Below are 26,751 nucleotides of genomic sequence, written 5' to 3' on the forward strand. Positions count from 1 at the left end.
AAAATGAGGTCTCCAGACCAATATGCAGTATTCAAGATGTGGCCTGACCATTCTTCTTCTTCTTCTTTGGTCCTTAGCTGGCGGCTGGAGGAGGTAGTTGGCCACGCAACCAGTACGCTGCTGTAGGTGCCGCAGTGTTTTGGACTTGCTCTGTGATGTTCTTCCATGCTTTACGATCCATGGCATCAGTCCTGGCCTGATTAAGGTCGAGGCGTCGGCTCTTCAGGTCGTTTTGCACTTGCTTGGCCCACGTTTTCCTAGGTGCGGTCCGTTGAATGCTCCATTGGGTGGGTCGTTGTCTCCAAAGGAGCGTGGATGATATTCTATTTGTGCCCATTCTACATACGTGGCCGAACCATCTAAGCTTTTGCTTCTGGATTTGGTCGGCGATGGTTGGTTGCTGTTGGCATCTGGCACGGATGGTATCATTAGTGATGTGGTTGCGAAGTGAGATGGATCAAAGTCCGAAAGAGTCTGATTTTAGTCTTTGAGGAAATGTTGGTCCTCTTCCACAGACACCATTTGAGCGAGGTGAACGCAGTGGCCGCCTGTCCAATTCTGCTGTGGATCTCCACGGTGGATGCAACTTTCTTCTCTTGGACCAGCGACCCAAGGTATTTAAAGTCCTGCACTTGCTCGATCTGGATGCCTTCGAGATAGATGATGGCTTGTGACCCATCTGTTGTCAGGGCCTTTGTCTTATCAGCATTGATCTTCAACCCGTATGGCCGGGCAATGTCGTAGAGGATGTCCGTGGCTTCAGCGTCGTTTCCGGCAAAGATAGCACTGTCGTCGGCAAACATCAAGTCAGTCACATAATGATCCTTGCCATATTGTATATCCCATCTGTTGCTGAATGCCTGCCTCATAATGGCGTCGACCACGATGTTAAAAAGCAACGGGGAGGCCACGTCCCCTTGGCGGACTCCAGTTTGGATGGTAAATTCCTCAGATAAATCATTCTGGATGTGCACCTGGCTGGTTAAACCATTGTATGCAGTTTGGAGGAGTGTCATGACTTTTCGAGGTACATGTTCGACCTCTAGCAATTTCCATAAGGCGGGCCGGTGGATACAGTCGAAAGCAGACTTAAAGTCAGTAAAAACAATGACAGTTCGCTGTCCACACCGGATCTTCTCCTCCATCAGTTGACGGATGGTGAAGATTTGATCACAGCATCCTCGCCCGGGTCTAAATCCCGCCTGTTCTTCTCGACTGGTTTGCTCGCGATGTTTTTTGCAGCCTTGACTGAATGATCTTCATAAGGACCTTTCCGATGATGGAAAGGAGACTGATGCCATGGTAGTTCTTGCAATCCCGATTATCACCTTTCTTGTGGATTGGCACAATAATGGCTTTCCTCCATGTTAGCGGAATTTGTTCGGTGCACCAGATGGTTTTGAGGAGTGAGTGTAGTCGGTGAAGCAGTACATCTCCCCCGGCTTTGATCGCTTCTGTGGTGACTTGGTCCACTCCTGGTGCCCTGCCATTCTTTAGGGATTGTATGGCTGCTTTCACTTCTTCTACTGTAGGCTCGACATCGACCATGGAGACCTCGGGGGGATCTATCGGTGGTGTGGCTGCTGGTGGTCTCTGAGGTGGGTCGTGATTATACAATGCTTTAAAGAATTCACTCCACCGTTGCAGGCGTTCGGACAGTGATCGCACGAAGGTCCCATCAGCATTCTTGATGTTGTCACTAGTCAATTTGGTCTTTCCACTCAGACATCTGAGGGTACGGTAGAGAGTGCGGTACTCATGCTTGGATGCCACCTCTTCAAGATCGTCTGCCACTTGGTTCCAGTATGCTTCTCTCTCCGCTTTCATCCTCTGTCGGACTTCTCGGTTTAAGTGCCAGTACCGTTCAAAGTTGACCAATTTTGCCTGTTTCCGTTTGTCCACAAGGTCGAGGCACTCATCTGATATCCATGGTTGTGTTCGGCGTCGGGTTGTGTTCGGTTGTGTTCGGCACATGGTTGTGTTCGGCACATTCCAGGATGGCATCAGAGATCTGCTTTTCTTCTTCATTTATATCCTCGGACACGGCCAGTGTCTCAAAGCGGTTGGATAGGGCGATCTGATATGCCTGTTTGTTGGCAGCATCCATTAGTTGCCTCCAGTCCAGCTTGGCTGACCGAGATGACCTTTTTGCATGTCGTAGTTTGAGCTGCACCTTTGCCCGGATGAGGTAGTGATCAGATCCACAATCAGGTCCCCTCGTGGCACGGACATCCATGAGTGATGAGCGAAATCGGGCGTTGATCAAAATGTAGTCCAGGATTGCTGAGTCCTTGCCAGATGGATTTTGCCATGTAAGTTGATGTTTTTGAGGGTGCTGGAAATGGCTGTTTCCGATGATCTATCCACGCCAATGTGGGCGTTAAAGTCTCCTGCGAGGATGATCACTTCTGTCTGTGGAATTGAATCCAGCATATGTTGGAGCTGGTTGTAAAAATCATTCTTGGTCGGGTCCAGGCTAGTCTCAGTTGGTGCATAGGCGGAGATGATATGGGTCTTGATGGTGCCCTTGACAGTAAGGACTGCCAGCCGGTTCGATATTGGTTGGAAAGCGACCACACTACTAGTGGCCTGAACATCTACCATAAAAGCCCACTCCTGCTTCTCGTTTCTCACCACCCGAGTAGAATAGTGTAACCACTTCGCTAGGTGCTGGTGGTTGGATGATCATCGTTCCAGACCCGGTGAGCCTTAGTTCGGATAATGCCGCGATTGATATCTTGCACCTAAGTAGTTCTTGGGCGATGATTTCCTTTTGTCCAACGTGGTGCCCCGTTTGAACATTCCATTCGCCAATGTTAATTGTCCTTTTCGGCTTAGTAAGCTTACTGCTGTGGCCAGTGGTCCACTTCACACCGGCACCCTGGGTCCCCAGTGCTGGCGCATCGGCTGCCCCGGATGTGGTAACATTGTTGAAAGAGCTTGTTCCAAATTCCATGCGGTTTCTTGCCTAGTTTCCCCGGTTTCCCGGTTCTGGTCATTTCGGCAGGATGACCACCCTCCTCCTTTCGCAGCTGGGCTTGGGACCGTCCTTGGCGGAGTTTGGCCTGACCATTGCTTTATGCAATAGGATAATCACCTCCTAATCCCTGCTAGCAAAATTTCTCTATATCATTGACAAAACCCCCATGAGCTGCTCTTGCAGCCTCTCTGCACTGCTTTGAAAACTTCATATCTGACGGCACAATTCGAGGGTTTAGTGTCAAACAACATTAACTACAAAATCATTTTGTAGTAAACGTTTTAGTAATTAACCAAGAAAAAGTCATTTTGATATTTTCTTGTTTACTGGAAATGTGCATATAGCCCAAGCTATCTTTATAAAGTACTAGAAAAATACAGCTGTGTGACATGATATACATTGTTATTTCTATAAAGTAAAACTAAACTTGTTGCAAAACAAAAATGCAATTTTGTGGTTAATGTTGTTCAACGCTAAATCCTCAAATTACCCCCAGGTCTTTTTCATTCTCCACTACCCTGAGTGTAGTACTGCACAGTTGATACATTACTCTGCAATTACTGCACTTATATGCAGTACCATGCATTTGTCAATGTTAAACTTCGAATGCCTTTCCTCAGCCCATCTTCCTAATCTTTCTAGATCTTGTTGCAGCAACATACCTTCATTACTGTGATTAACCGCCCTGCCAACTTTTGTACCATCTGCAGATATGCCATCATTAATATCATTGATAAATATAGAAAACAGTGGACTCCACTGATAACATTAGTCCATTAAGAGCAATGTCCATTGATTACCACCCTCTGTCTTCTCCCACTCACCATACCTTTATCTGTAGCAGAAACTTTCCCTCAGTGCCACACTGCTCCAATTTTTACAGCAGTCTTTTATGTGCAATAGCATGAAAGGCTTTCCTGAAATCCAAGAATATGATATCAAAATTATCTAGTACCTTCATGACCACATCATGGTAACCAATCAAATTGGTTAGACAAGATTCCCCTCAACAATCCCATGCTGTGGGATTGTTAAGGGGGTATAACTGTGGCCTTGTCTAGATGATCCTTCATTACTTCTTTTACCATTATTTTTCCCTGGAACAGAAGTTAAAATTACATGTCTGCAATTACTTGTGTCCCCCTTTATGAATTGAGGATACATTTGCACATCTCCAGTCTGTGGGACTTCCCCCGAATCCAAAGATGCTCTCATAATTATGGCTAAGGGTTTGCTTACTTTCTTTGCTGCCTCCCTTATTGTAAATGGATAGATCCCATATTTTGAAAAGTTGAAAAATGCTATTAGGGGCTGAAGGCTTCTTGGAATCAAGATTATTAGGATTCTTCGAATGTCTTATTGAAAGAATGCGAGAAGCATTGAGTGGTATGTGTTTAGTTTGGTACGGGATAATATACCAAGATCATGAATGCAAGAATCAAAGGAAAAGTAGGATAATAATAAGAATAAGTCAATTTCCTCTGTGGTTAAGGATGCTCTAGAACCAACAGAGATGTATTAGGTTTGGAAGGCAGAAGTTGCAGCAATAGCTTTGGTCAGAGACCAGAAGTTTTGATAACCATTTGGACAAAATGCTATTGGCTTATTGAAAATAAAGTTTGGATTTTGTTAGTAACTTTTTTTTTTTTTTTTTACCAATTAGAATATAAGCAAATTGTGTTAACTGCATTTGCATCTTGAATAGCCTTATCACATTTTTTGGAAAATTGAAGTTTAGATAAAGGATGAGAGTATATATGAAATAAAGCATTTCATTCTTACATGGATAGTTTCACTGACACAATCAAAGAAAATAATATGATTAGCAGATTTAAAACAGTAGCCCAATCATGGAGATGAGGAATAAAAAATCATGGAAATCATTTCACTTTGCATTCTTGTAATACCAGATGACAATATTCTGAGAATGGCTTTGAAAGAGAGGCTCATTTTCAGAGGGGATCATCTAAGTTTTGATCTGAGGTACTTAGGACCAGTGATAGCTGTGTGCTTGAAAGGTTTTTGTTAAGTAAAAGATCAAGGGTGTTAGTGGTGTGTCCTATTAGAATTATCTTGTTTTCTAGTAGTAAATGAACAAGTTGTGTAAGGTCATTAGTTAATAGCAAAAGGCTTAGCACCTTTACCAGCTGTGTCCCTGCAGTTAGAAAATTGCAGTCAGTGCTGATTATGGATGTTAAACCACCAAGTAAAATTCTTTCACTTAATTAGGAAAATTAGATTGAGAAAGATTGCCTTCAAAGATTAGACTTTCAAGACAATTAATAAATAAATAAATTAATTAATTTATTTATTTTATTAATAAAGTAATTAATAAAATAAATAAAGTCTCAACTCTATAAATCTGTGTGATTTATAGAGGTGAGAGGACAGTGTAGGCAATAGTTGGGAAAAGCAATAGAGGCTTCTCCCAACTCTGTTGCTTTAGTGATTTTGTGAACATTAAACTCACCAAGTAAAAATTAGCATTAGTAGAGGCATATGATGCAAGAAAGCAAGCTTATATTATAGCTGATGCTATATAAGCTTGCTTTCTTGCTTATTTCTTCACTTTTAGGTTGGAGAAAGTAGTTTCAAGGGAAAAGAGTTAAAAAAAAAATGTGTGTTTTATAGATTTGGGAGAACAATAGAGGCAAGAGAGGGAGTTGGGAAAAGCAATAGAGGTTTAAAATCTCTTTATTCCATTTGACAGAATGGAATAAAAGGATTTTAAGCCAGACAAGGTTCCACATCAGATATTCAAGATTCCAACCTTTGACAAGGAATATCAGAAAAACACTTAAAATGCAAGGAATCATAGAGTGAACAATTAAGACAATTGAGAATTGTGTATTTTGTAGTTGCATGGAATTAGCTGAAGTTCATTGAAATTCTCATCACTGTTTAAAAACAGCTGAATTGTGTTTCTTTCTGAATTGACCAAATCATGGCAGTTTTAGGGTTAATTTTCAGTTTGTTTTAACCCTTTCTGGAAAGTTTTATGAACATGTCTTGGCCCTGAGCAATGAGTTTTCTGCTAGCAGGTAGCTCTGTGGAGAGTTTCTTCATGAAATTTTAGAAATTTCTAAAATCTGAACTTTGTATATGTTTGCTGAATATTAGAATTAAAATCAAATAATTTTTTAAAAAATTGAAAAAATTCTTAAAATTTTACTTTTGTTTTGATATAATATCATGTTCAGAGAATTTCAACTTTTATAAGTCAAGATTAGAAAACATTGAGTGGCATGTGTAATCTCTTCCTCCTCCTCAGATTTTAAAATAGATTTTCATTCAGATGTCAAATATATACTATTATACAGCTGTCTGTTACAATTGTGTCTTCAATTATGTAGAAACACAAATAAGAGATGGCAGCACTTACTGGAAAATTTCAAGACTATTTATACATAAACAGATACTTCCAAGACTATTTATACATAAACAGAATAGTCCCAGACAAGTGTGTCTGGGACTATTCTCCCACATTTGTTAACTTTCCTTTATAAAAAGTATATTCATACAGCATTCCAGACATGGGTAAGTGTTGTAGTTCCAAGAAGCCCAGCAGTGAGTGCAAAAGGAAAGTATTAAGTATAGAAGAGAAACGTGAAACAAAGGTTTTTCAAGAACATGTGATATCTCAAGAGCAACAGGCTTAAGTGAATCCACATTGCACACCATCAGAGACAATGCAGTGAAAATAAAAGCTACGTGTGTAGGTGGAACAACTTCAAGTGCCACAAAGTCAATTAGAACAAAGCCTAAAGAAATAAAAGGAATGGAAAGGCTGCTAAGCATATGGATTGAAGACCAAATGAAAAAAAAAATTGGAAGTAAGCTTTCTCACAGTGAAAGAGAAAACACTAACTGTATATGAAGACATTAAAAAGAAATCACAAAATCCTGCAGAACTAGCCCTTTTTAATGCTAGTAGTGGCTGGTTTAGTGGCTTCAAACACTGCTACTGTTTTCACAATGTTAAGCTCCAAGTGCAGATGAGGAAGCCACAGAGGCATTTCCACCTGTGGTATCGAAAATAATTGAAGAAGGCGGCTACACATTGGATCAGATTTTCAATCTGGATGAAACAGGCCTCTGTTGGAAACATATGCCTTCAAGGACCTACATCTCTAAGAAGCACATGCCTCAGGATTTAAAGCTGCAAAAGATTGCTTAACTGTAATGTTTGCCACCAACATCAGCATAGACTTGAAGTTAAAACCAGTAGTGGTTTATCACTCTTCCAATCCACGAGCTTTAAAAGAATTGTGAAATCCAGCCTTGGTATTCATTATAGGTCTAGCAAGAAAGGTTGGATGACTGGGCAAATATTCACTGATATTTTAGTTGAAGCTTACTATGACGCTTAGAAGAATTATTGAAGAATTAGATTTTAAAATTCTAATAATTCTTGATAACGCATTGAGCCATACTCGGATAGTTGCTGAACTCCCTCTGAATATGAAATCAATCTTTTTACCTCCAAATATAACCTCTCTACTACAACCCCTTAACCAGTGTGTGATAGCAGGATTTAAGGCTTACTATTTAAGGTAAATATTCAAGATGTTTTCTGCTACTGAAGGTGACAAGACACAAACTGTTATAGCATTTTGGAAGAGATTTGACATCAAAGTTGTCAATGATATGACTGTAGAACCTGGAATGATGTAACCAGGCTGCTTAAATCGTGTGTGGCGGAAACTTATCCCTCATTTAATTCGTGATTTTGAAGGCTTTGAACCTTCAGAGCAACTAAAAAAATTCAAAGCAGGTTGTGTTGCTCTTGCAAAAGAAGTTGGTTTAGAGGAAGTAGAAAATGAGGATGTAGAAGAGCTTCTAGAGTCTCACAATGAGGATCTATCTACTGAAGACTTGCAACAACTTGTAACCAGTCAAGTGGAAAGTCAAGATGAGGATGACGAAAAAGTCCAGTGGGCTGCCCCACGAGAACTTAAAACAGCAGTGTTATCAGCTGCTCTAAGTGGAATTGAAAAGAACCTGCAGTGGATTGAAGATAATGATTATAATGCTGAACATAGTAGGATAGTGGTTGGTGCCATTTGGAACCATATAGGCAGCTCCTGTGTGAAAGCAGGAGGCAAGAAAAGCAACAAAAGTTATATAGCTATTTTAAACCAGTGCAGAAGAAAGAAAAGCAGGACAGCAGTGAATCACACCCTTCCACATCGGATATAACAACATTTCGTCCTAAGAATGATACCCTATTTCTACCTCTTTGCAGCTCACCAGCTATTTCACCACACCCACTTCCAACAACCAAACTACATATCTTGTCAAGGTAAAGTGCTATATTTACTGTAATATTTATTTATTTATTAGAAATTTAAGATGTTTAAACCTGTTAGCAATTTTATTGGGTTTCTAACTTTTTTTTTTAGTGTTTTTCTTATCAGAGTGAAAATTTTTTTTGAGTTCTCTGCCCCATCCCTATTTTTCCCATAAGTCCTGTTGTTTTTAATGTGCGAAATACCATAATGCGGAGATTTTTAGGAACACATGTACTGCGATATAGCAGAACTGACTGTAGTTTGAATTCATATAGTCACGTAAGTTAGTTTATTTTTGTATTTAGTTAAGTATTTATAAAGCTACAGCTTAATATTTAGTTAGCTTTTGTTATCGATATTTTGGCTGGAACTTCATAACTTCCATTCAGTAGCTTATATATAACTTTCTTAGTGGTTAAAGTTTTGTTAACTTAATCTCTGCAATAGTTTATTTTAAGTCCTGTAATTTATTGTAAATTTAAATTTTATGAAGTATTTGAAAAGCTACAGCTTAATATTCAGAGATTTTTGCAGGAATTTCGTAACTTTTGTTTAGTATACCTTAAATTTAACTTCTCTAGTGGTTAAAGTTTTGTCAACAGTTTCATTTCTCACCTTCACCTGTCTTGTAGTAACCATTAAAATTTAATGGTTACTACAAGACAGATGCAAAGTACTCATTCAGTTTATCAGCTACCTGAGTAATCATCAATAGTCAACCCATCTATGTTAAGTGGTCCAATCTGATTCATCCCTTTCCTTCTAGACATAAGTAAGCATAACTAAAAAAACTCTTTGCTGTTTTTCTTTGCATCCTTTGCCAAAGAATTCTCACCTTCGCCTGCCTAACCTCCTTTGTGACTTGATTACAGACTATTTTATATCTGCTATAGGCTTCTGTGTCGTCTGATAATTTATATGCATCCCATACATTTTTCTTCTCTGCCACAAGCCTCAATTCATCTGAAATCAGTTTAGGCCAAGTCTTCAACAGTATTTCTTAGTTGTTATGAAAAGGCTAGTAACCTCCAACATTAAGTACCTGAAGGCTTCCCATTTAGAATTCAATGTTGGTAACATCATCAGTTGATCCCACTGTAGAACAGAAAAAGATAGCATGGGATAGTTACAGAGCAATGAAAAGTACTGAAGCCTATAAGCTACAGGGTGATTTGCAGTAGTACCACAGATAAGGTTAGAGAGGCCAAGGCTGTGTATGAGAAAGCACTGGCTAAGAGAGCAAAGAATGGGAATTTTTCATGTATGTGAATACAAGGTAGTTGGACTCTTTTACTTTTGTGTGAGAAAGTCTTAGACAACCCAGCTGATTTTGTGGATGAATTAAACAAATACTTTGCATCTGCCTTTACTGAAGAAAGACCCTTCATGCTGACTGGAGGCATTGCCAGTGAGGCTGAGTCATGAAATTAGTGATTTTGAAATTACAGATGACTCTTTATTAGAAAAACTTTCGAATGTAAAGACAAATAAGGCTCCTGCATTTGATGGCATATACCCAATAATTTAGAGGGAAGCCGGCAGGGAGTGTATTGAACCATTGAAGTTAATTATGAGAGCATCTATTGGGAAATTCCTTTGGATTGGAGAAGTACTAATGCATCACCAGTACATAAAGGCATTTCTAAGAGCAAAGTTGGTAACTACAAACTGGTTAGTCTGACTTCAGTGGAAAGAAAAATCTTAGAAGCAGCAATTAAGAGTGCAATCCATTTAGATAGACATTGCATTCTGAATAGTATACAACATGGTTTTTTTAGGGGAAAATCATGTTTAACTAACTTAGTAGGCTATTTTGACTCAGTTATTCCATGAGCTGGATGTAAGGAACAATTTCTGCATAGTTTATTTGGAGTTTAGCAAGGCATTTGACTCAGTCCCTTATGAGAGGTTACTGTATAAGCTGGAATGTATTGAGCTTACTGGAAAAATTCTAAGATGGATTGCTTCGTGGCTGCGGAGCAGAAGGCAGAGGGTTCTGATTAATGGATATTCTTAAGATTGGTGTAAAGTCAGAATGGGGTTCCCCAAGGGTTGGTTCTTGGACTACTGTTGTTTTTCATTTTCATAATTGACATTGATGATGGGATAGAAGATGTGATGTCAAAATTTGCAGATGATGTAAAGATTGGCAGAATTGTTAATGATCAGTGCCAAGCAGCTCTCCTTCAGGATGACTTGAATAGACTTGAAAGATGGTCAGAGAAGTGGCAGCTATGTTTTAATGCTGCTAAATGCAAAGTTTTACACTTGGGGGAATAGAAACCCAAACAATAAATTATACATTTTGTGGGGTTGAATTAAAAACAGTGGAGGAGGAAAGGGATCTGGGAGTTACAATACAGAAAATATGAAGTTTTCTGAACAGTGTAAGCAGGCAGCCACTGAAGCCCATGGTGTCCTATCGATGATTTATCAAATGCTATCCTGTAGAGATAGGGAGGTCATAATCCCACTGTATAAGGCAATTGTAAGACCACATTTGGAATACTGTGTTCAAGTATGGAGACCTCATTTGAAAAAAGACATCGAGCTTTTGAAAGGGTCCAAAGATGGGCAACTCGAATGGTGAGATCGGTAGAAGGATGATCACCAGATATGTGGGTTACAGAGCTTGGCAACCAGGTGCCCCAGAGGTTACCTGATTAAGGTTTATAAGCCTCTGAGAGGGGTTAGTAAAATGAATAGAGGCAAATTTTTCTGTTATAAAGAATTCCATAACTCAGGGACATAAATTCAAATTACAGGGGAAGAGGTTTATTGTAGGAAGTTTTCTTTTCGCTAGCGAGTTGTTGATTGCTGGAATAGGTTGCTTTCACAGGTATTGAGGCTGACAGTTTGAATTAAATTCAAAAGTCAAAAGGATAGTTATGGGAGGAAATAAAATAATTATATCACTACATGTATGTTGCCATACATGAGAATTTTATTAGAGACATTTAATAGTTGTTAACTTACAATTGGACAGCCTGCACTGTTGAAACAAGGTCCATGAATTGTGGTCATTGGCATTTAATACTGCATCAAAATCAAGATAATGATTAGGCTGCTTTTCCTTATTGTTTGGCATAGAGTGTATACATAAATTTGTTTTGTGCTTACGGACTCTGTGGAGCATGTACATACTTGTTTTCCAAAGATCTTTTCATATATAATTTAAATTTAGTCTGTTAAATGTACAAATTGGTTTCAAAATCTTCCAATATACACTGCCATCTCTTATTTTTGTTTCCAACTATCATTTAACACAGTTTTAATAGATGCCAACCTAGAAATAGCTTTAAAAATCAACTAAAGAAATCGCACTTGTTAGCCATTGTTGAATAATTTGGCTTTAAAAAAAGCAGAAATTCTCTGTAATTCATATTTATAAATTGAATTTAATTATAAATAAATAAATAAATGTAGAGGATATCAATGCAATTTAAAATAATAATAATCACAAGTTCTATAAAAAAATTTTATATACTTTTTTGATTTTTTACAAAATCAAAAAAAATTTTTTTTAAGAAATTAATTTTCTGATTTGATTTTTGGACTAATTTTGCTCTAATGTTGGAAAATCAAGTAAAAAAAAATTGATATTTAAATGCATTTAGGTACAAATTTTTCATTTTTACAATTTTCTAAAAATTATACAAAATATTTTGGCTCTACTGATCCAGTTGTAGTGGAAACCTCACCACTAAGAAGTCATGTTTAGCAAATTCATTAGGGTTAAGGAAAAAGCAATCCTATAATGGTGTAATGCTACTCTTAAAAGATAATATTTTAAATTTCAGTTTTTTGTTTGATTATAATATATTTTTATATAAACACAAACTTGCATATTTTTGCTTATAAAAGAAGAATTTTTTGTATAAAAATATATCTTTACCTTATATATTTATGTAATTTGCAACTGAAGTTATAAAAAACTTTATTTTTATAGGGAGGCTACACACTTGCTGTTATGCATATAGGTGCTCCATGTTGTGGAATGAATGCAGCTGTCAGATCTTTTGTAAGAAATTGCCTTTATCATGGAGATACAGTTTATGGTATTCATGATGGCATTGATGGATTGATAGAAGGCAATGTAAGTTTATAATGTATGTTCCTATACAAGTAAGACCAAGAGAATCAGTTACTTTGCTCATAATGTAGAGAAATATTGTGAAAGTGAATCCAGATATATAATGGAAAATATGTGAAAAAAGGCATAAAATTTATTTTATACATAATTTGATTATACTAATTCTTCTGGTCTTAGAAATTTTATTGAATTACCCCTTTAATGATAGATTTTATCTTGAGACATTTTGTAAAAATTTATCTTCTTTGTATATTTCAGCAAAACCTACTAATTTCTTTATTTTGATGATATTCTGAAATATGGTATGTGTTTTGAGCCAAGCTTTATGTTCATTGAAAACTAATAGCTAGGCTAATGCATCACTTAATATGTTAATACATTAACATGTCTTAATCACTTAATACATTAGCATCATTTCTGTACATAATTAAAATTGTTAGAAGCATACGGAAGTTTGCATGAAAGGTACCATTTGATACATCTCATGTTTGTGAGATGGATTGAATGCCTAACAGTAAGGCCTCGTGTAAGAATAAGAAAACTCGTAAAAAATGTGCCTTGTGCTTCAAATAGTGATACTTCTCAGTTAGAGAAGTATAGTGTTGCCACCACCAACTGAGCAATGCTGCTTTGAATATGATTGTCCTCACATTGATGGGTATTTAGAGCTGACAATCCCATCTGTACACTATCTACTTCAGGATAGTGTGGCATATAATTCCATCATGACTGTGGCCTGGAGTTATACTGATTGATTGAAACAACTGCTGTTTAATCTTTAGCATAAACCAAATAATAATAATGAATAAAGAGCCATTAATTATAATATTTGTTTACAACTTGTATATCGTTTCTAAATGAAGACAAGATAAAATAACTCCTGGGTTCTTCTAGCAGAAAAGCAATTTACACTCCTGGAGTACCAATGCAACAACCTTTCTTTTTTTTTTCTGCTTTATGACACACTCTAATATGCCTCTTTAACATTTAGATTAATTGATGGCAAAACAAAAAAGCATTTCTGCGGTCTTTTTTTGTTTCCAGTTTGAAAATTCACATCTGTTTAATCCATTCAAGTTGTATGACCTAAATCATGCATATATTCTCTAGGTAGACAGTAGAATATAATAGCAGTAGAATTTACTCAATGTACCCTCTACAATGTTTGACCATTAAAAATGTCCTCTGCTGCTGTCTCAGTGCTATCCAAGGAATACTCTACTAGTTGAACTACTGATGCATTTAGGCGCCTCCGTAGCCAGGTGGGAAGGAGCAGCAGTGCGTAGCACACGCTTCTTGATTAGACCGGGGTTCGAGCCCGTCACCACCAAATACGGAGGATGCGGAAAGGTCAAGGAATGACCACTGCATATCCCGGAGCAATATGGCCTTAGTTGCTAATGCTCCTAAAAACCAAATAACAAACAAACAAACTGATGCATTTGGTTTCCTGCTGTAAAATGTGAGCACAGAGGCATACCTGCACATCATAGCTTTTGGTGAAAAATGAGCAAGATAGGCTCTTGTGTTTTTTTTTTTTTTTTTTTTTTTTTGTTCTCCTTAACCTGTGTTTCTCCAGGAGGTATCAGACACTTTGCTTGATACCAAAGTATTGCTACCAATTTGCTTTATATTAAACACAATGGCTTACTTCCCATACTGTCAGTATAGTATGACTGGAAATTTTAGCACAGTACTGGGTGATGGGAAATATGGGAGAATGGTAGAATGGTTATTAAAATATAAAAGTATGGTTGAATTAAAATAATACTTAAAGCTTTTTGTTTACATCTGGATACATGTCTAATAAATAAGGCATGATATATCAGCTAACACCAATTGTGTGAGTGATGTCATGTTTGTTGTTATTTGGTTTTTAGGAGCATTAGCAACTAAGGCCATATTGCTCCGGGATATGCGGTGGTCATTCCCTGACCTTTCTGCATCCTCCATATTTTGGTGGTGACGGGCTCGAACCCCGGTCTAATCAAGAAGCGTATGCTACGCACTGCTGCTCCTTCCCACCTGGCTATGGAGGCACCTGAGTGATGTCATGAACCTTGTCATTTCTGATGCATAGATGCATTTTATATGTGGTGATTTTATCATATATAAGAAAGTCACAGAACTGGTACGTGCATCATTTCTACATTTTTAATTAGCCTTTTCCAGCACAGAATGGAATTTGCCCATGTTTATATTTCGCTTCATGTATGAGGCATGGCTATATTGACACTGCACATTGTGTCACACACCAAGTGCAACCAGTGAAATAAAGGCACAGCAGTTGACTTTGAACCATCCCCTGGTTGTCTGCTAAGCCATGTTCTAATTTGCTTTGCAGTGAGACAAGTTTTCATTACCTTTTGTTTATTCAGTTTGGCAGAACAATGACAGACAAAAGAATCGGAAAAAAAATCAACCTCAGATTTAAAAAAAAAATTTAATTAAATTAAAGAAAACCAACTGGAAGTTATGAGTTTTTACATCAAGTTTATGCAGAAGATACAATGTCAAGAACTTGCATGTTTGAATGTCATAACAGGTTGTTAGAAGGAAGAGAGAATGTGGACCAGGTAAGGACATGTATTAGAAGTGATTGGCATTTAAGCATTACAATGATTTCATCAGAACCTCATTATGGACAATGCAACAGACAAATTTTAACTGAAAATTTAGGCATAAGAAAAGTGTGTGCCAAGATGGTGCCAAAAATTTTGAATGAAGATCAAAGAATGAGAACATATCCAGATTTGTGAAGATGTTTTGAAAAAAATTGAAGAAAATCCAGACTTTCTGAGTACTGTAATTACTTGTGATGAAGGTTGGTTGTTGCAGAACGACCCAGAAACTAAAAGACAGTCAATGCAATGGAAGACAAAGCAATCCCCCATACCGAATAAAGCAAGTACAGTCAGTCCTCGTATAGCACGATAGTTATGTTCCTAGAAACCCTCGTGCAATGCAAAATCGTGCAATATAAACAACAGGCCCTATGGGAAAAATAGAGTTAGGTGCCGACCACCCAAGATTGAACGCATATTTGAAACCAAAACATTACCAAATACAATAAATAATCGTAATAAAATACATTAAGTATTTTATTACGATCACACCGGCCTCCGGCCCACCGGGGAAAACCCCGGTGGGCCAGAGGCCGGTGTGATTTTGGCCATAAACGCTAGTACGAGGCCACTCCAAATTTTCCCGGGTAAGAATTTTTGATCCAGTCTGCCTCTGTTTATCGATATTGCTTTTCTTTTTCTCTCTGAATCTGCAGTGTCTTCACCAGGACGCTTCCTTTTCACACCTTTTAAGTATTTTACTCATTTTTAGGGAATAAAGCACAATTACAAAATGACGAGGCATGCTTGATACAAACAAAGCTGTGCACGTGTAGCAACTGAATAAGCAACACCATAAAGGCAGAGATACACTATTAACACCTCACAGTTTACTAAAGCACATTTTTCTAGAGGTTACTACCATAAAACAATAAAAACAATTTCTGCTAGTGGAATCTGTTATAAACTGGTAGTAAACTAGATCTAATTGCATTTGCGATTATACCGATAGCTGGAATTGTGTTGGTTTTTACGTTATTATGGTGAAATGTGTTTCCCCTTTACTGATATAAAACACAAATACATTTTAAGAATCTTCTCTTCATTCCTATCGTGTTGCGTTCAGTTGGGGTGATTCCGCGTTCGACTGCCATTTCTTGTAAACATGAAGGCGAATCCGTGCATAAGCGAATTTGGTTCGTGTTATATAAGATATCGTTCCCCTATTTATAAATCATGTATGATCGAATTCAGTTGGGGTGATTCTGCGTTCGACTGCCATTTCTTGTAAACATGAAGGCGAATCCATGCATAAGTGAATTTGGTTCATGTTATATAAGATATCGTTCCCCTATTTATAAATCGTGTATGATCGAATTCATGTAGTGTAAACACGTGTTATACGAGGACTGACTGTATGTCAAAATCAAAAATGAAAACCATGTTTCTTCGATATTAAAAGAATTATTATGGCTAAATATGTCCCACCAAATCAGACTGTCAATCAAATATACTCCAATGAAGTTCTGACAAGGGTGTGTAAAAATATTCAAAGAAAGAGACCTGAATTGTGGAAGGATGGTTGGATGCTCCACCACAACATGCTCTTTTCCAGTTTCTGGACTAAAAATGAAATTCCTGTGTGTAATCCCTTGTAATTTTTTCTCTTCCCTAAAGTTAAAACTGTGCATAAGAGAACCCATTTTCTGTTCACTGAAGACATTTAGAAAAAAACGATTGATAAACTAAAAGGCTTACAGAACATGACTTCCAGAAATGTTTCTGTGCTTGGAAGAAACATATGGAACAGTGTGTGCAAGCCCAAGGCAATTATTTTGCAGGAAAATAACTTATGAAATATTTCATTATAATTATTATTTTTTTTTGCAACAGTCTTGTTATTTAATAATAGCCACATCTTGTATTAACAGCAGTTGTGGTACAAAAGTGGATATATAGTTACAGTAATACTTCACTAATTCAAACCCTCTATAATTTGGATTGGGTTTTTTTATGAACAGATTTTTCTAAATGAGAATTTAATGATACCGTTCTGAACTTTTTTCAGAATAGTTTACATGAGCTATCATATAAATTTAATGGTAAACATAAACATGAAGAAGGAAGGAAAGAGGACAAATACATGTCAGCAATGGATCTCATCTCTTCAGAATGCTGCCATATCTGGAATAGACAAGCAGTAATGCAACTACCAGACAGCTAAGTGCCAAAGGCAACTTGCCTAAATGGTAGCAGTATTTTACCACACATAAAATTGAAAGATTCAAACTGTGTGAGATAGCAAAATATATAGATGGCAGAAGGATAGTATGTTGTGAAACAAGTGAAGTAAAATGGCATGAATCAGAAACTTAAAAGTGATATTATGGAATCAAGTATATTGGTTTAGCAAAGAAAGCGCATAGCAGCTTGATCATCTACTACTATACATAATAATAATTAAACAGACAAAAGGAGGAATATTAATACGTGACAAAACCTGTGTGGGAGAAATATAATTGTCACAAATATAAAACAAAGGAAATAAACGTAGCATCAAATAATTATAATAGACATGGACAGAAGTCTCTTCAGTGGTCTCTAAATTTATTCTTTCAGTTTTGTCAGTTATTTTCAGTGCTTGCCTCATGTTTAATTTCAGGGTAATGAGATTGGTGAACGGAATGAAAGGATGGTCTTACAAAGAAAAGCTTCAGTTCTGCAAATTGCAGCATCTGGAGATTAGGCATGTGTGAGGGGATTGTGGAGGTGTATGATTGAGGTGTTTAAGGTTTGGAATCGGTTTAGCAAGATCAATGTTGATGGCAGTCTTTCTCCTGCTCGGCTGGTTTGAGGCACATATGAGGGGACAAATTGAAATTGAGGAAGGTTGTTTGCAGGATAGATGTGTGGAGGTTAGCCTTCAGCCAACAGGTGGTTGATTGTTGGAACAAACTTTTGAAGGAAGAACTAGACAAATTACACTGGTCATCAATTTCCTCTCTGAAATAATTTCAACAGATTCTCATAGGAAATATGTTTAAAAAGTTCTTATCACCCTCAGTTTTCAAATAACATAAGTTAGACTGAAAACGAAGACCTATAGTTGGTTTAATCATGTTTTATATCTATTTTATCTGTTTATTTTTTTTCTAGAGCATTTGAGAGCTTTCTACAACATTCAAGAATGTACTGGAATGTTCTAGAATATTGTTACATGCAGAAGAAATGTTGGGGTATTTCTGGAAGGCTCTAGAACTTTCAGCAGAGTTCTCTAAAAATATCATGAGCCTTCTAGAAACTTTTCTACCAGTATATGAGTGGGTTCTGAACCAAGCATGCATTTTTGTATTTCAAAAAATTGTGTTTTTCAAGTAGAAAGAAAGTAGTGAACAAGTGTTTTAGTGAATTAGTGTACAAGTGTATTGTACATTAGTGTAAATTGTGAATGTGTTTAAATTAGAAATAAAAATCTACAATTTCTTAATGTTCTTATGTGCACTTCAACCGTACATGAAATATGTTGTGTTCTTGCTGAAATAAGCCTGATAACTTTTGCTACATTTGTGGAGAAGTGGTATTAAAATTGCAGCGGAAGCCACTGTCACAACTTCTGAGAAAAATCTACAAACTCTATTTTGGATGTAAGGTTATAGACCAAGATAAAATATAGGTTCCAAAGATTTCCTGTAGTTCATGTTCAACATTAACAGGCTAGCTTAGAGGTAGTCATAAATCAATGCCTTTTGCTGTACTGATGATATGGTGGGAACATCAGACCACATAAACAATTGTTACGTTTTCATGACCAGTATTTCTGTTTTTTCTAGGAAATTCCAGGATAAAGTTGAGTATTTCAACATACATACCTTCTGCTCTAAGCCCAGTTTCTCCCAATAATACAGTGCCAAAGCCACCAGAAACTTATGGACTTGACTCTGATTCAGGATCAGAAAAGAAGTCTCTAGAGATGCAGATCCCAGAACGAGTACAGATTCAGACTTTTCAACTCTTGATACCGCAAAGCCTCATCTAATCACTCAGGCAGAATTGAATGATTTGATCAGTGATTTAGACCTCTCCAAAACCAAGGCTCAATTACTGTGGTCACAGCTTCAGCATGGAATCTTCTTGAAACGGGTGACCTATTACTCCATGGATGGTGCTTTGATTTCTTGTAACAGTGTCCAGGAATTAATGAAGGAGTTACATCTGGAGCACGTCCCCAAGCAGTGGAGGCTTTTCATCGATTCATCCAAGATTAGTCTGAAAGCAATTTTACTCCATAATGGACATAAGTATCCATCTATACCATTGGCTCATGCAGTTCACATGAAGGAAAGGCACAAGAATCTACAGGTTCTTCTGCTAAAAATAAATTAGAAATAAAAATCAAGGTGGATATTAAATACTGCAGCTTTTTATGCAAGTGGGACAGCCAAGCGAAGGATTGCCACTACACAGTAAAAAAAATGGCCAAACCATTCAGAAACCACACCAAGCCAGAAAAATGTACCACATCCTCCTTTGGTAAATAAGTTAAAAAAATCTATTTACCTCCATGGCACATGAAGTTAGTTTTACTAAAAATATTTGTGACAGCGATGGATAAAACAGGAGAAAGATTTTCCTGTTTGAGGCACAAGTTTCCACGGATAGTGAGGTCAAGCTAAAAGAGGAAATTTATGTGGGTCCTCAAACCAAACTGCTAATTCCAAGATGAGGAATTCATTAGAAATAAGAGCCTGGAAGGCATTTGAAAACATCTACTTTATAGGCAATGAGAAATCACGAAATTACAGTAAAATTGTGGATGAGCTAATTTAAGTTTGTTCTGGCAATCAACCACCTGCTAGCTAATGGCAAATTTCTGCAAATCTATTCTACAACTGTCTTTCATCAATTTGAATTTGTCTACTTAGACAGATTAATCTGGGCAAGAGGAAGAATCCCAACAGCATTGAGCTTGCTCAAACCGTTCAAGGCCTTATACACCTCAATCAGATCACCTCGCAGGTGCCTAGTCTACAGATGCTGCAATTTGCAGAACTTAAGCCTTTCTTCTTAACAGCAACCCATTGTTCCATTCATTAAACTTGTTGCTTTTCTCTATACTAGTTCCAGCAGCTCTACATCCTTCCTAAAATGAGGCCTCCAGACCTGTATACAGTAGTCAAGGTGTGGCCTGACCATTGTCTTATACAAGGGGATAATCACCTCCTTATTCCTGCTAAAAAAATTCCTGTATATCATTGACAAGACACCATGAGCTACTCTTGCAGACTATCTGCACTGTTCAGAAAACTTCATATCTGACTGCACAATTATTCCCAGGTTCCTTTTCATTCTCTACTATCCTGAGTGTAGTACCACACAGTTGACACGTTACTTTTATTATTATCATCCATATAGTGCAAGGAAGACTGAGGCTTATGCTGCACCAGCCAAAAAAAATTCCCAAGTTATACTGAGAGAGATAGAGATGATATCCAGCTCAGTTTGACTTTGGCAGGTAGAAAGTTCAGTTTCTGATAAAAAAATTACATTACTTAAAAAATATTAGTAAAAAACAGCAATGAGTTTTTTAAACAGTGATTTTGGGGCCCCCATTTCATTGGGGGACTAGGAAGATGTATTTTTTGCATATAAAATAATGTGCCACTATTTCTAGTTTTAGCGTAAAAAAAAAAAAAAAAAAAAAACCTGGCTAATTTTGTTTGTATTCTTTGCCAAAGACTTCTCATCATTAGCCCTAGCTTCATCACCTTAGTGACTCAACTGCAGACTAGTATGGACTTAAAGTAGGTTTCTATGTTTCATGCTAATATATGATCAGTCCATGCATTTTTATTCTCAGCCACTAGTTCATCAAACATCCATTTAGGTCTAAATAGATGTTTGATGAACTAAACTTTAAATAGTATCTCTTAGTTGGTAAGAAAAGCTTAGTAGTTTCTATGAGTACTTCCTGGAATGCTTTCCATTTAGAATTTGCAGTTGGTAACATCAGACTTTGTCCGTTTGGTCTCCACTGTCAACTGTAAGTGTTTCTCCCCTTAACTCCATCTGTAATTTGAAGTGCAACATCCACCTTATTTTTCTGATTGCTTCAAGAAAAATTCTCTGATGCACTTTAAGAAAGTTTCTCTGATGTTTTTCTCTAATAAGTATCTGAACTCTATATTTAATGATTTTTTAAAATTTACTGAATTTGCTCAACCACATCAGAATTTTTTTTATAAATAAAAAAGTCAGAATATTGATGGAGGGAGGTACTTCTGATTCATTTTATATTTTCACAGATTTTACACATAAGTTATTTTATATATAAATACCAAAAGAAATATGTAAAAAACAGAAATTACAAAATAATATAATTTTCTGTAAAATAGTTGAGATGGGAGTGCAGTAAGTGTATACCTTAGTAATTATATTGCAGCCTGGTTTTCTGAACTTCTCCAGCATGTCATGATTGCCTTGTAATCTGGGTGTTTGTTTATTGTTTCCCAAAAAATTGCAAACTACATTTTTAAAGCCAGTCCAAGTGGCTCTTTCAGTTTGGTTCATGGATTCTTCAAATACAGTCTTACAGCAGTGGATTTGAGGGCCAACAAAAATTCCTGCTTTGATTTTTTCATATGTAAGCGATGGGAATTTATTGCAAACATACTTGAAACAATTTCCTTCTTTATTTAGGGCTTGGACAGACTGTTTCATTACACTTAGCTTTATGTGCAGAGGAGATAGGTATCAGAACTTTGTTTCAATCTACTAGTGGCTCCTCTTTAATGTTCTTTGAACATAGTGAGAGACTGCCTTGGTGGTCACACTTTCCCAATGTTCACTTCTTGCTTAACTATCCCACCCTCACAGAAAGCAAGGCATTTTCATTTACAGAGTTGTTGGCTGAGCAGCAGACCAATAACTTTAAATTCTCCACACACTAGCCAACCATGATCCTTGTACTGAATTTTTTTCCAAAAGTTTAATATTTTTGTAATTTTCTTTTAAGTGTGATGAATGGGCCACAGGAACAGATGTATATAGTTTCTATTATGAAGAATAACTTTTTTGAGGCTTTGTTTTGATGAGTCAATAAATAATTCCAGCTTGATGCTTGGAGAAAATTCCAAAAAAAGTTCATAACTACAGGAATGCTGTTGCAATATCATTGAGCCTTCTTTGGTAAAATGCGGAACTGATTCTTTTTTAAGATGTCTATACCATGAAAATACTGTTCCTAGGGCCAGCAGATTTCAGTCTTGATCCTAAAAGTTCTGCAAACCCCCCTTGGCTAGATTTAAATCTCTCATGAGATTGTCCAGTTTGCATAAATATCTGTGATCCAGAGTTGTGAATTTCTTCATCTCAGTAGTAAATATAATCCTCCACATCACAAAAAGTCAGATTCAGGATCTGATGGTATATGTTCAAGAATAACTGGCAGGAGGTGGTTCAGGTCTATGGGGCACTGACCTCACAGCTGAAGTAATGTTGCTGAGTTACACATTGTTCTGCTTGTTCTTCTCATTATGATCTGCTACATTTATTTATGGAAAAATGTAGCAGTCATTAATATGATACTGAAGTTCTCTTCACACCATTGAAATAGCAGAGGTTATGGCTTTGTTTTTATTGCATTTTTGCAAGTGCAAGCTAACATCCACCATACATGTATGGCACACTTTGTGGTCACCTTAAATTAATTCTAAAATAGGTACAATATATATTTTTCACAAATAATGTTATATCCTGCCTTTGTTTCATCACATCACTGATGTAACAACTCTGGGGTTACTGCTACCCATATGCAGTACTTTACTTTTGTCAATGTTAAACTTCAGTTGCCACCTCTCAGCCCATCTTCTCAACTTTTCTACACTAATGATAGTACACTACTGCAACATCCTGTTGCAGTAGTGTACTATCATTAGTGTCATTACCAGCCCTGCCAACCTTCGTATCATCTGAAAACTTAGACATTAAGCCTGATATAACTTCATCAATATCATTAATAAATACAGAAAACAACAATGGACCCAACACTGAACCCTGAGGGACTCCACTAATAACATTAGTCCACGATGAGCAGTGTCCATTGATTACCACTCACTGTCTTCTCCCACTCAACCATCCCTTTATCCATAACAGCAATTTGCCTCCAATGCCACACTGCTCCAATTTGTTCAGCAGTCTTCCATGTGCAACAGTATCAAAAGCCTTTCTAAGATCCAAATATATGATATCAAAATTATTCTTTGCATCCAGTTCCTTTGTGACCACACCATAGTATCCAATCAAATTGGTCAGACAAGATTTCCCCTTAACAAACCCATGCTGTGTCTGAACTATAACTGAAGTCTTATCTAGATGATCCTGCATTGCTTCTTTAACCAGTGCCTCCATTAATTTCCCCAAAACAGAAGTTAAACTAACAGGTCTGTAGTTACTTGTGTCACCCTTTGATCCTCTGTGAATTGGGGTCACATTTGCACATCTCCAGTCCATGAGTACCTCCCCTGAGAGTCCAGGGATTCTCTCATAATTATGGCTAAGGGTTTGCTTACTTCCTTTGCCACCTCCTTTAATATAACTGGATAGATCTCATCCACTTCAGGTGCCTTTCTTATGTTTATTTTCAACAATCTCTGCTCCACTTTGCTCTCAGTTATTGCCAAATCATTTAGCTCACTGCCAGAGTTTAATACACCTCTGACATTTCCATCCCTGAATAACTCCTTATGTGTAAATGTTGATGCTAAATACTCATTCAGTTTGTTAGCTACCTGAGCAGGATCATCAACAGTTGAACCATCGATATCAAGTGGACCAATTTGATTCATCCCATTCCTTCTGGAGTTTACATAAGTTTACATAATTTAGTACTGTATGTAACATTTTCTTAAAATATGGGAAATATTTTTTTACTAGAAACTTAGTTTTTGAATTTAATCCTTTTCCCCCTGAAAATGTTCCAGTTCCAGATATTTCTTACAGCAATATGGTTGCTATATTTGGATTCAGCAACATCAAATCTGTAAGAATCATTCCGAATTTTAATGGGGAGTGTAAAAAATGTCCTTTTTTTTTGCCAGTCAGCATTATTGGATGGGATGGACAGGTCATAAGGGAAGTTATTTTTTTTTTTTTTTTTTGCTGATGCTTGTAGCTTCACGGACGCTATACTTTCATATTTGCTTCATTATGGTTATTTGGGTCTACTTTTATTTCCTTTATATATACACTCAGTGATCACTGAATTTTGACCACATACCTAATACCTATTTGTTGAGTCACCATTTGCACAGATAACAACCTTATTCTCCTAGGCATTTACTCCACTAGATGTCTAAAGATGACTCTAGGGATCTGCAGTCATGCTGCTTGCAAATCTTTTCACAGAGTTGGAATAGATGATGGTTGCATGTCCATATGCCTCACATTTTATTCCAAAACATCCCATAGGTGTTCATTTTAATTGATCAGTCAAATTTCGAGGCCAATCAAGACAAATGGTATCTGCACTCTGCTCTTCAAACAACTCGTGTATAGTGTGGGCCCATTGACACACTATATACGAGTATACACATTATTACTATACATTATCACTATATTACACTATACACATTATCATCTTGGAAGATCCCATTTCTGTCTGGGAAAAAAATAAGTGCAACATAGCAAGGTGCACGTGGTCTCCTAAGAGCTGCTGTTAGACCTCACCAGTGCAACGTTGGTCCATATGCACCAGGGGGGGGATCTAGTTCTTGGCAGCGATACATGCAACATATTAAGCAACCACTGCCACCTGCCTCGATAGTGGGTACCATGTATGGACCTGTGGTGCTTGCACTATATGTGAAGGTGTCCATTGGCATCAACTGACCAATACACTTATTTTCAGTCCTCCCAAGTCCAAACGGAATGCTGTTGACACCTCAGCATTCTCCATCAATAATGATCACTGGCATGGTGAGGGTGTCTCTTGGATTGTTTGCTGTGGAACCCCATATGTCTGAGTGCGTGGCACACTGTCATTTAGCATATTGGTCTTACATTCCTGTTATCAAAAATGGGAACGAGATTAGCTCAGTGCGGGTGAAGTTTTTATGGCTCCAGGTAATAGAGAAGTTTATCTTAAATTTTTCCCATTTTATTTACTAAATTAGCATATTAATTTATTTTCTAGAAGTAGCTTTATATTCCTAGTTACGATACTTAATTTATTTTGAACTTAGATGTAGATTTTGTGGGTTATTACTTAGTACCGGTAAAACTTGTACTGTTGAAACTTGCTGCCATTGTGTAGTATCGATACGGAATAGCATTACATATCTCAAGCTTGATAGCATAAAGCATAACTGAAAACTAGATAGCGTAATACGTAGCACTATAGTAGGAATCTGTTAGCTTATAGTATTGGCAATTAAACGATTAAATTTATAAATTTTTAATTTTTCTTGTTAATTAAATTTTATTTAAATGGAAATCATATCCCAGACTAGAGCAGCTAAACAACTTGCCCAAAGGTGCTGTGGTTTGCGGGAGAACCATAGGGGACGATTCTCCAATGCATCATAGTCTAAAAAAATGTGCAAAATGCGATATGTTTGTGGATCTCTCTCAAACAGAACATGATTTAGTCATGGAGGATGTCTTTGTGTGTGCTAGGTGCCAACCGATGATGGGCATCTATGAGAGCTTGAAGAGTTGGGTGGATGCCCTCGAAGAATTTAAAATGGGGGCCCATCAAGTTTTCAGCTGCCCAACTCAAAACCAGAACACACTCTTATGCACCAGACAACACAGTGGTGTCTCCGTAGCCAGGTGGGCAGGAGCAGCAGTGCATAGCACACGCGTCTTGATTAGACCGGATTTTGAGCCCGTCACCACCAAATACAGAGGATGTGGAAAGGTCAGGGAATGACCACCACATATTTCCAGAGCAATATGGCCTTAGTTGCTAATGCTCCTAAAAAAAAAAAAAAAAAAAAAAGACAACACAGCGACAACCTTGAGGGCAGAATGTGCTGGTTCCACAGGAGCTGGTTATTGTTGGTGACTCAATTCTCAGGGAGACAGGAAATATATTGTGCAGAAAGGAGGTGGAATAGGACCAGGGTATGGCTGCCAGGGGCAAAGGTTTATTACGTTGTAGAGCAAATATCATCTTTTAAGGGCACAAAAGGTGATATTGTTGTGCACATTGGCACTAATGACATTATGTGTAGGAGCTTTGCAGATTTACTAAGCAAGTACAGATCAATGCTGAAAAAAGTCATGAGTTACGGTTAAATTTGGAAGTGTTCCCAATCCCCTACCCAGACACGATAGGAGGAAGTATGTGATGAGAGCCTTGTCAATCAATTCGGCCCTGGAGAGATTGTGCAGGGCTCATGGGGTAGAATTTTTCTCAGCGTGGTCTGTGCTTGTTAACAAGAGATTGCTTCTACAGAGATGGGATATACTTAAATAGAAGGGGTGCAAGAATATTATAGGTGGTAGATGATGATGATGGTTTTCATCAACCGGTGAAATACCACCACTTTGCTTATTGGAGGCTTGAAGTGCGAAACCCATGTTTAGTCTCTAGAGCAAAGTTTCCGGCATCCCCCTCCCCCCATACTTCTCCTTCAACCCATGCACGGTACTAAGTACTATAGGTTTTGATACCTTTCGTGTTTGGGGTTTTCATAAAAAAAAAAAAAAAAAATTGCTGATGATATCGAGGCAATGTTAGATAGGTCGGAAAACTGCTAGCTTGGAGGGAGGGGATTCACAGACTAATAGATTAACCGTAGCTGCAGGCAGAGGTGGAAATGA

At 37.4% G+C, this 26,751-nt stretch overlaps 1 protein-coding gene across 2 annotated transcripts in view; it reads left to right on the forward strand.

Moving 5' to 3' along the window:
* Positions 1-26,751, forward strand: part of LOC150080975 (ATP-dependent 6-phosphofructokinase-like) — a 303,293-nt gene that overhangs the window by 189,997 nt on the left and 86,545 nt on the right. For both annotated transcript variants that reach the window (XM_090381722.1, XM_090381723.1), the window contains exon 12: positions 12,221-12,367. In XM_090381722.1, the coding sequence (XP_090237848.1) occupies positions 12,221-12,367 (147 nt within the window). The remainder of the gene's footprint in view (positions 1-12,220; positions 12,368-26,751) is intronic.

Source organism: Mastigoproctus giganteus, chromosome 9 (assembly GCF_048544385.1).
Source record: "Mastigoproctus giganteus isolate SK-2022 chromosome 9, ASM4854438v1, whole genome shotgun sequence".
Taxonomy (NCBI): domain Eukaryota; kingdom Metazoa; phylum Arthropoda; class Arachnida; order Uropygi; family Thelyphonidae; genus Mastigoproctus; species Mastigoproctus giganteus.